Below are 11877 nucleotides of genomic sequence, written 5' to 3' on the forward strand. Positions count from 1 at the left end.
CTTCATTAACGCAGCATACTATAAACTCCTGCAGTAACGCCAAGAACTGGGAATGGATACACTCCAAGTCCAGAAAAATATAGAACACAACGACGGATTATTGCATAATTACATTCGCCAGAAGGTTGATATAACATGTTTTTGGTTGCGTCTGTGGTGGACTGGCTGGGTAATAAAATCGTTTTAATATAATAATTTTATTGCACAACAATTGTACAAGGTACAAAGTATGGCATTCACTGGTACATAGATAACATTCTATTTGGCTAATCAATCTATCTAATACAATATTATGTGGTAGTCTATCTTATAAAATATGGTGAAGTAGTCTATCTTATACAATATGGTGTAGTAGTATGGGATGACAATGGGATTTTACAATCATTGGAGGAGTTTCTTACGTCTAGACATTCTTTGATATATTTCCCAATGTATACCATGCATGGGTTGGCACATGTCGTTATGTACTTAAATTTACCGTTCAAGTCCATTCAGATAAATCCTAGTAAATCCGACGATAGCATTGAGTAAAGTGAATTACGTATGTCGAAATATTTGGGACATACAATCAAAAAGTGATATATGTGTTAACGTTTGTTTGTGGCCAACATACTAGTAACTCGAAAAGCTGTGAATGGATCTTCATGATCCGTGAATAACTTCATCAGGTACTAGGTGGGTAATTGACTGGATAACAGGCTTCTTTATTTAACACCATGATATTTACAGCAAAAGTAGACGTCACCTTCTTCAGGGCAATACTGACTGGTTCTTTTTCTCACTAGCTAAGTGTCTCTACTAACAATGCGGTCCCAAACGTAATACTTGTCTCATATACATGTCAATAAAAGTAGTTTATCATTGTTGCTGGGAATTAAGGTTAAAGTAAGCTAATATCTCTTTATTTCAGACTATGCAGTAGATTTAAGCGCACCAGAAAGACAGACAATAGTTACAACCATATGACCCATTTAGAGCTAACGTCTTTTTACAACCACGCACTAAAGCGGATGGTGTCCTACGATAAAACGCTCAATATTATCTAACTTGGAAAGTTTACACTCTGCTACTGAATCAACAAACCACGTCTCACATAACGATAATGATCACCACGGAGGCAGTTGAATTACATTTTATCTAAAAGGATGCAGTAATCGTTATTCTGTTGCATCTGTGCGCTATAGATCTCCACAGAACTTAAGTTTTTCTGCACGAGTTGATTCAGTATGAATTTGATGGGTAAAGCTTCTTTCACATTTTCCGTAGCCTCTCTCACCAGTGTGCATCCGCATCATGTGTCTCTTCATATACGACAGGATAGCGAATCGCTTGCCGCACTCCTCACACCTGTATGGTTTTTCACCTGTGTGAATCTGCTTATGTGTCTTCAGATCACTCGAATCTCTAAACTGCTTGCTGCACTTTTCGCATTTGTACGGTTTCTCACCCGTGTGAGTCCGAATGTGTTTCTTGAGATTACCCAGCTCGCTAAACTGCTTGCCGCACTCTTCACACCTGTACGGTTTCTCACCTGTGTGAGTCCGTATGTGATTCGTCAGATCAGATGAGTGATTGAAGCGTTTGTTACATTTTTCACATCTGTACGGTTTCTCACCGGTGTGTGTTCTTATGTGTGTCTTCAGAGTACCCAACTCGCTGAACTGCCTGCTACAATGCTCGCATGTGAAAGCCTTTTCACCGGTGTGAGTTCTTATATGTGTCTTCAGATTGCCCATCTTGTTAAACCGTCGACTGCAGTACTCACATCTATACGACCTCTCGTCGCTGTGAATTCGCTGGTGTAGATTCAACTGTCTCATATGAACGAACTCCCTCTCGCACTCACTACACTTGAAATTATTATTTTCACTTCTGTTCTGTTCCTGCTCTGATGTCAGACGACACATGCCGCCGGTAGCCATGCTCAGTTTGAAACACCAGGTCTTGTTCCTAGATCCTGCAGAGATAACGAAAAAAAAGGTAAAATCTTTTTGTAAAAAAGTAAAAAGGTAAAGCAGGCGTCCTCAATTGAGGTAAAGCATAATGCTTTTTCAAGTAGCTAGTGGTAGTGCAATACGCACTGCGCGGAAAGCCGAATTTCAGGGTCAGAAATTGCCTTACACGTTCATGGAAATTCTGCATTTCCGTCAGAATCATGGGATTTCGAACCTGTTTACGTTGCGCGTCCGGTCCTGTACGTTCCCTAGATTCTCTCGGAGATGGACCACTGCCGTGTTCAGGACGTTTAAAGGGCCTTACACGCCCGGACACACACCCTTGAAATGACCATACACTGCAGGAAATTCAACGTGTATTGGTCCGTGTGGCGATGTTATGTGAATAATTTAGCGGCAATTATCACCTCATTATCTCCCCGGGTTCTGGCCTATGGAGTGCGCTATTGCGGTATAGCAGGAAATTCACCGTGTAATGGTCCGTGTGGCGATGTGATGTGCATAATTTAGCGGCAATTATCACCTAATTATCCCCCCGCATCCACCCGGTTACGCCTTCAATATTTCTTTTGTCATGGAAAGCGGCTTCAAGGCTACTGCCTCCCTCCCCCCTTTTACTGGATTTTGCCCCCCTCCCCTCTTTCCACATTTGTCAGATTTTTATCAATATCGTGATAACGCCACATTTATTCCGTCTGAAATAACGATTATCAGTGTTAACAAAGATGTCTCATTTTATTCATGTCGTTAACCACCGGCTCTTCGGTTGTTCGGATTACGATTCTTTGGGTAGTCCTTTGAAATGCCAGCGTCTATTTGTTCTAGCTTCTAGAAGACGTCGTCATCTGCTCTTGGCTGGGCGTGAGTGGCGCAAAAGTGTCGTACTGAAACCTAGCCGGTCGAGGTAGCACAGTCCGTATGATTTGCCGCTTTTATACTGCCTGTTAGAATGAGGTTCGTTCCACAATCCAGACGGACACGCCGTTGTAATTTCTTCATCCGACAAAAAGTCCGGGTCAAAGCCGTATATATAGTCAAAAGTCCGGGCTGTAGTGCTTTACAAGGACGTCGGAAATGTAGCTCCATGCCGCGATGTTCTGCATTCAATGCAAGCCCCTTGTCTCAGTCTCGTCGTAGAATAGTAACCAATCTCCAAATAATCCCGGGCATCGCTGGATATAACCCACGCTAGTATCCAGACACAGGGATAGCGACAGCACACATCTGCACACAACCACTCGGACTTCTCAAATGCCAACTGAAATATTTGAAAATTATAACAGGAGCGTTGATTGGTCCTGGTTTTTAAATCACGTCCCAGAAGCAATGCTATTGGTTGTACATTCCTTTACATAATTTGCATGGACATAGACTCAATTACCTGTGAAACGCCAGGTATGTCTATTGTATACATTTAGCTTTGAACTGCCTGATTACTAGTATTTCACAGTTACACAATACCTGCCAGGGAAGGTGTAAAAACATGCGGCTGTGTCTTATCGACAACAGCTTGAAAAAGCAATAGGTTCGTTAGCAGTACAAGGTAAAGTTGTAAGTACATCGTACTATCGACTATATAACTAGCGACATAAATTGAAGAAATCGAGTCCAAATATTACATGTTTTAGAAAAATATCACTAAAAAGCTATGGACACCATTCATTGTGATAAAGATAAACATGTGTGTGTGTGTGTGTGTGTGTGTGTGTGTGTGTGTGTGTGTGTTGTACCAAGGAAGTTAGCACGGAGACACGGACCTAGTGCCTATGTTGATTGTAATTCGTGTGTGTCGTGTGTCGTTAATCTTTCTTCTTATCAAAGTGATACGCGCTGTAGTCCAGATTTATGTGACTTTAAAAAACACCTCAGTCTATACACAAAATGAATACAGAAAAATAAGATTGTTTGTGACCTTTGTCTTAGAAACAAAACCCCAAACAGCACATAACACAGTAAACTGATAATTGTTTTTACAACGGGCACATTTTCACAAAAGCACAGCTTCACATCAAGGAGGCTATATAATGTCCTTGTTCACATCAACTAAGGACATTATATAATGCCCTTGCATCAACTCGTAGATTTCAGAATCAGATAGACCATGGCCTGTTGTTCATCTACCCGTATACCATCTACTAGACTGTAAAACAAAATCCAAACATTTTGCTTTTCATATTGTTTTTATCGTGTCGGGAAAATGTTATGACGTTACGTCGTATACCATTAGAACCACAATTGTATGATTTAACCGTGGGTTTGAGACAAACTGTCTTATTCCAAAACAAAGAACATCTATTTCTGCTAAACACTGAAATTGGGTTGGGGGTGTAGACGTGCCACACAAGGCTAAATGTTACGTTCTATAATTGTCTTATTCTACTGCCCAAGTATTCATCATATTGGGTTCGATTATTTGCATGGCCAAATATGGACGCCCAGTGAAGACTTTTTAGCATAAGCTGACATCTAGCCGCGACGACTCAAATGGTAAGACGTAGTTTGCTTGTATATCATTATAGTATTCCGGAGGAAGACAATGTAATATTGATTTACAAGTAAAATAAGCCTTTCCACCAGAGTCGCCGCGGCTAGCTGACATCATGGGTTGCTTTTTTCCAGAATCAAAACATTTATAAACATTAGCTTTCCTTTGTTCAGACAAAGCATATCATTCAGTTTGTAGATAACATTATGCATATCGACACTGCGCTGGACGGACAATTAATCTCAATAAGCATTCGAACTGCAATGTAAAGCTTAATAGTACATCTTGTTTATAATTAACGAATAACTTCACGCTGAATCGGGTCACCTATTTCTAATGAAGAACATTGAACGCCGGGCGCTTGTGGTTTCTGTCTAAGAAAAAAAAACGCACCAGACAACACAATACACATCCAACCAAAGCAATAAACTGAACGTTTGTATTCACACCAAGAAAATGACTATTCTACAACAGTACATTTCAAATCAACTTGTAGGGTTAGGTCTGCCACTGTGATGGAACTGTAGCGCATGTTATCTATACATCAGATAGAGCCGCTTATGTATCGACTTCGTTAAACAAGAGGGTCTGTGATTTTTAGTACTCATTTTGCTTTGAATGTTTTATCATTGGGCATTTGGACATCGGTTTTCGTGTCGGGAAAAAGCTTTCGGGCCAGGGCGGGTTCCTGAACGGGCGCGGGTTTCTGAGCGGGCGGGGGGCTCAGCAGGGCGGGCGAGGGCCTCAGCAGGGCGGGCGGGGTCTCTGGCGGGCGGGGGTCTCTGGGCGATATAAATGTCGCCCAGCTCAGAACGATCGCGACCGTCGTTTGGATCTAGCGGCGTCCCGCGCGGTTCCCCGTTGGAAATATGATCATGATATTAGTGTTTTTGGAGACCTTTCTTGTCGACCTAGGTGGATTTCAAAATAAACGACATTCAACATATTGGAACGCTAATTTTGTTCGGACGGACGATCTGCAGCTGGTAGAAACGCTTCTATCTCGCTTGTAGCAGATGGCCCCTTTAATATACTCATGAAAATTAGATCACGTTAATTCAAGCCATTTTGTTCCGCTTTCTAGCAGTAGAACATAATTTTACGTCAGTAATGTACAGGTAATTGTCACCTAGAATGCCATCCTTTTGTAATCCATTTTCCACTACACGTCAAGTGTAAGGGTGCCGTAAATTCCCATCCACTTTCCAGGTCCAGGTGTGTAAGAAAAAATCTAGGACCGGACACGGTGATCCCTGAAACCCATGTACACAACCATTACATGGTGAATTTGACAGGTGTGTAAGGGCCCTGATACTCCTTGAAATTCGACTTTTAGAGCAGTGCTGGACGCAGACAGGCGGAGTTTTATTGACTCTCGGCTAGGTGTCAATTACTCTGCTAATCCCCACAGCACACACAGCCAGCCCTGAGCTAGACTTCCCATTATGTTCAACAAATCTCCCTATAAGTCGAATTCAGACTGTTTAAGTCTTCCCAACAGGGCTCACTACAGTACTGAGCTAACGTTAATCCTACCGTTATGTTTGAAACACACGTCCGCTAATTGTGGAATTCAGTCTCCCTATAAGTTGAGTTTCCCCAACAGGGCTCACTGAATCCAATCGTGAGCTAGACCTACCGTTATGTTGGAAACACACGTCCGCTAATTCTGGTATTCAGTCTCCCTATAAGTTGAGTTTCCTCAACAGGGTTCACTGAATCCAATCCTGACCTACCGTTATGTTTGAAACACCATCCGCTAACTGTGGTATTCAGTCTCCCTATAAGTTGAGTTTCCCCAACAGGGTTCACTGAATCCAATCCTGAGCTAGACCTAGCTAGAACTTTGGCAACACAAATGCCATGGTTGACGTTGATTCCTGCCATGGGGGTAGAACGATCCGCGTGTGTGGCCAACACCGCTTCCCACGCTAAAGTGACCACTCTGAGACAGATGGCCCGTGATATCTACGTCACAGGAAAGGACGTCACAGGAAAGGAGAGCGCTGATTGGCTTCACTATTGAAAGGAAATTCCGTCACCGAACTGTGAAGGAAGACCATTGTTTAGCTCTCTAATGAACGAATGTGAATACAGGAGACCGCTTTACTAATCTTCAAGCATCCACTGTTCCCAAATCAGCCAGCTAGAGAAGCTCCAGTCAGCCAGAGAAGCTCCGGGATTGTAGCGCACTTCGTAATAATTAATTCAAGGATACAAGGCATTGGTATTTGGTGTCTTTGGTCTAGAGTCAAGCTCCCAGGCGGTTATTTGCTAGCGCCAAGGTGTCAATAGCATTCCGCACAGCGGGGGAGCCGCAGTAACTGCGGTTTTCCATAATACGCTTCTGAATTGGCTCAGTTCGTAATGTGTTACAGACAAAATGTAACTGAGGAAAGTAGAGCTTTAACCAAACGTTGTTTACAACCTAAGGCAGTAACACGGCAAATAATATGAAGTCAAACTGATGTTAAGCTCAATAATTGAATTCTTCTGTTCATGCCAGTGGGCCTATATGCTGGTTTATAGTCACGTAACTACGGCGTGATCCTAACGCGGTAATTACGTGTGCGATTTCCTCATATCCTAATTAACCGCCTTTTGTATATTTCATGATCAGCTGTGGCTTTCGGGCCAGGGCGGGTTCCTGAACGGGCGCGGGTTTCTGAGCGGGCGGGGGGCTCAGCAGGGCGGGCGAGGGCCTCAGCAGGGCGGGCGGGGTCTCTGGCGGGCGGGGGTCTCTGGGCGATATAAATGTCGCCCAGCTCAGAACGATCGCGACCGTCGTTTGGATCTAGCGGCGTCCCGCGCGGTTCCCCGTTGGAAATATGATCATGATATTAGTGTTTTTGGAGACCTTTCTTGTCGACCTAGGTGGATTTCAAAATAAACGACATTCAACATATTGGAACGCTAATTTTGTTCGGACGGACGATCTGCAGCTGGTAGAAACGCTTCTATCTCGCTTGTAGCAGATGGCCCCTTTAATATACTCATGAAAATTAGATCACGTTAATTCAAGCCATTTTGTTCCGCTTTCTAGCAGTAGAACATAATTTTACGTCAGTAATGTACAGGTAATTGTCACCTAGAATGCCATCCTTTTGTAATCCATTTTCCACTACACGTCAAGTGTAAGGGTGCCGTAAATTCCCATCCACTTTCCAGGTCCAGGTGTGTAAGAAAAAATCTAGGACCGGACACGGTGATCCCTGAAACCCATGTACACAACCATTACATGGTGAATTTGACAGGTGTGTAAGGGCCCTGATACTCCTTGAAATTCGACTTTTAGAGCAGTGACGGCTTCGCCACGGCTCGCGTTTTTGGCCAAACACACCGGGTCACCCCTACTCTTCTCGATGAGTGTGTTGGGTTCTTTTACGTGCAGAGGTTTGACGCTTGAGGCTTACACCCGAAGCTCCCTCATACAAGGGGCCGCCGGCTTTACGTCACCATCCGAAACGACGAATGCAATCCCTTACAACATATCCGAGCTCGAGTCGACCACTGAGGTTCGAACGCGGGCCCTCGGATCCACGGAATTCGATCCAGATGGCGAAGCAGCGCGGTTGCGTTACCGCTTGCGCCACAGGGACAATGTAATTTGTAACGATTGCCAGGATTCAAACCGATCCTGTACGAATCATGCATATTTTGATATCCCATGATTGATAGAATCCGTGATACTCTAAGCAACACAAACTAAGCATTGAAAAGGAAAGACATAACCGAATTCCTTTATAGCATAGGACGTGCCAGTACTGTGATTTAGGTAAGATTGAGGATGAGTGTCATTTTGTTATTGATTGTACACTATACAACTATGAGAGGAATATCATCTTTAAATGTATAGGTTTCCTAGTTTTCGTTATTCAAATAGCCTAGAAAAATTTGTATTCCTTATGAAACTAGACAAACCATATTTCATAAACCCTGTATGCTCATACATCTACAATTGCCTTAAGAAGCGAGAAGAAATTGAACTTGTACATAGCGGTATTAATTAGTATCTAGATGTAGTTAGATATCACATTTTTGTTATCACTGTAGCTATACCTCTACTTGTCACCATGACCTGTACTTAGATCATCAGAGCATAAACGTGCAATAAAGGTATTTCATTCAGTAAGCATCAGCTGATAATGAACTATATGGAAAGATACCTGCACTACCTGTACCGAGAGAAGAACTGGATTAACAGGACATTGCTACAGAAAAAGAGGGTCAGCTTGCGAGTGAACTGCTACTTTTGAAGCCAAGACACTGTTCCATTCGAGTTGGTCGTTCCGGTCTGACCTACATTGACTAATTTACCGGGCAATATTGCAGTGGGCACAAATATACCAAAATGAGGGCGTTTAGTACCCCGCACTTACATATTTTCCCAAAATTCTCTTTTTCACATGTTTTAATTGTAGACGCATCATGTCACATTTTTTGTTCCCAAATGCATATATATACCCCCGCTCGTAAGTGTAAGTTAAAGCAAGTCGTGACGCTTCAATATAGTATCTACGGAAACTAACGCCTTCCACACTTGTGTTCCAATGCTGATCCAATGGTAAAAACGTAGTAAGGTGATTATAAGGTGTTCTCAGTCCTATCGTTAGTCACTGACGAAAGACAGTGGATACTGTCTGAAACGTCTGACTGTTTCAAAATCTTATCCAGTTGCTTGAGTAATTATTTTTGGCGTATCTTATTACCTGGATGTCTAACCTTCATCAACGTATTAAGGTGATTATACTTATAGAATGGTCATCATTTCGCATACATACAATCATAAATAATGCATGTAGATCTATCAGGACATTAAATCATGTAAACTGTATCTTTGTTATATATTTTACCTGACCATTCTCTTTTCCCTCGTAACTTCAATGAATAGCGGCATGTAGGCCGATTTGAGCTTCTCATGAATAAACAAAGTTCAAACATACAAACAAACAAACAAACAAACAATAGATTTAACAAGGATACAGCCATTGCTTACCGCAATACTACAACTGGCACTGTCTTATACTGTAACCGATACCCACGTCTTCTGAGTCCTTAGTGACAGATCAGAGTTGTCTAAGAAGGTCTAAATATAGCGACGAAGTGGGTCAATACACCGGTTGGGCAGGTTTTACTTAATCATGAAACAAAAGACCGTACTATAAATAGATGAAGAAATAGGCCGAATAGATGCGATGATTTGCATAGGACCAGATTAGGAAACCATGTGATAGCTGCAGTATATACATGTATGCATTGGACAAAGAGGATAGCTCCAAATAATATACTACCGCCAATTACCTTCATTCAGCAGCTATTACTTGTCTTTCTCGGCTTGAAGTAATTGCTTAAGGTAACTAGACTTGTCTAAGTGTACTGGAGTTTCCCCTATTTTTGAAAACAAGAGGTATGAGTTTCGCGTGGGATTTAGGCGAACTAGCGTTAGAAGTCGCGCGCATAATATTCACCCGCCGACTGGACCAACTTCACAATCATACGATCTAAATACCGACATGCCATTCTACCATACTGTAAAGTTCGTGCCTCGCTGGCTTTTACGTTGAAGTGTTTACATGCTGTTTACAATTTAAGGGCTAGTTTTTACCGTATGTCACATACTCAGGCTGTCAGGGGATCACAAATAAATACTAGTCTACTGCGCATGCGGCCTTGTAGCTGGTAATTTGACCTCTAGGTTACGACCAGGTGCACGTGTTGACACGAATTCCAGTATACGTGAAAGGAGTACTCTAAGTGCAAAACATTCAGTGGACGTAAGCATATTAAGTCTAGCTCTAGCCCAAAACCCCTTCCCTGATCCTAATCATAACCCTAGCCATAATAATAATAATAACAATAATGATAACAATAATGATAATAATAATGAAAATAATAATAATAATAATAACAACAACAACAACAACAACAACGACGACGACGACGACGACGACGACGACGACGACGACGACGACGACGACGACGACGACGACGACGACGACGACGATGATGATGATGATGATGATGATGATAAAAATAATAACAATGAAAATAATAATAATGATAATAATAATAATATTAATAATAATAATAACAATAATTATATTAATAACTAGAGTTCCACGACCTCATACCTTCGCCAAATGATTGTAACCTTTATGACTGACGTATTATGAGTGTTTTTCATCAATTATAAATAATACCAGTTAATAATCTTCTTCATCCAAATAACAGAAGTTGTCAGAAGTATGAGCTTAACAAAAAAGGTTATGCTAACATTTATCATCAATTATGCAAATGCTGTTCTTATTAGCATAATTTAATTCAAGGATGATCACATTGACATAACTCCCAAATGCTGCAAGTTGATGAAATTGTCATTTAGTTATGGGGTAATAGTACTTTCTGATTTAAGTATACAAATTAGGTCTTCATTTGCATATTTTCTATCCAGCAACATTCCTCTCTTCCTCAGTTACAAATGTCACATATTTGAAAAGTCATATCATGGAACACAGCTGGTTTTTGAAATTTCCTCATTAATTATGCAAATTAGAATTTGATTTGCATAGGCATTGTCTAATCATATAAATATATATAATCATATCACTTAAGCTATCTACCTACCAAAAACCACATGATTCGCCAACCCCATCTTGAGTTAGTGTTTTCTCATCTATTATGCAAATAAGGTCATTTGCATAATTGATATCTATTGATATTTCTCTCTTCCTCAGTTACATGTCACATGTTCGAGAGCCCTTTTATGAAATTCGGCGGAAGTATAAATTTTCCTCACTAATTATGCAAATTAGATGCTTATTTGCATCAAAAGTATCTAATTATGTAAACCATCACTCAAGCTATCTACGTACTAAAAATTATGACCATCTATCAAGGCCTTCTTGAGTTATTCCCTTTCAACGTTTGAAACGAAATCGGCTCCTGCAGTTTAAAAAAAAAGCCGCTAGGTGGCCCAAACCTACATAACTTACTTTCCCTCTAAAGAGCTATCTGCCACTCTAAAACCATGACCACAGCATGTTCAGAACGCGAGATATCGAACCCAAAAGTTCTGCTGCAGTACCTTAACAAGCTGCTAGGGAGCCCAAAATCGAATCAATTCCAGGTCGCATCAAGACCCACCCACATGGCAAATATCAAGACAATCCATGCAGGCCTTATTGAGTTATCCTGCTAACCCCCACACACACAAACGCTACCGAAAACATAACCATCTTGGCGAAAGTAACAAGTAGACCTGCCATCACGACTACCACAGAATTTTGGAGGGAAATGTGTGTTGTAACTAAGAAACAGACTTTATATAAATCATGTATAGATTAATTCCACATGACAGGAGGGCGGAAGCCAGGCCTTCTGGAAGATGACCCCAGGGTCACCAGCCTGCCAGCCTGACCTCTCTCAGCTGCCTGGTAC

At 41.6% G+C, this 11877-nt stretch overlaps 1 protein-coding gene across 1 annotated transcript; it reads right to left on the reverse strand.

Moving 5' to 3' along the window:
- Positions 1–166: 166 nt before the first annotated feature.
- On the reverse strand, positions 167–9522 carry LOC136444924 (zinc finger protein 723-like). The gene is made up of 2 exons (XM_066442708.1): positions 9437–9522; positions 167–1957 (listed from the first exon to the last, which is right to left on the reverse strand). The coding sequence occupies exon 2, from the start codon at positions 1920–1922 to the stop codon at positions 1179–1181; it is 744 nt and encodes a 247-aa protein (XP_066298805.1). The 5' UTR covers positions 1923–1957; positions 9437–9522; the 3' UTR covers positions 167–1178.
- Between the last annotated feature and the right edge of the window lie 2355 nt (positions 9523–11877).

Source organism: Branchiostoma lanceolatum, chromosome 11, assembly GCF_035083965.1.
Source record: "Branchiostoma lanceolatum isolate klBraLanc5 chromosome 11, klBraLanc5.hap2, whole genome shotgun sequence".
Taxonomy (NCBI): domain Eukaryota; kingdom Metazoa; phylum Chordata; class Leptocardii; order Amphioxiformes; family Branchiostomatidae; genus Branchiostoma; species Branchiostoma lanceolatum.

Bases quoted from the DNA above. Each gene is read 5' to 3' on its own strand.
- LOC136444924 (XM_066442708.1), bottom strand. From the start codon at position 1,922: ATGGCTACCGGCGGCATGTGTCGTCTGACATCAGAGCAGGAACAGAAC.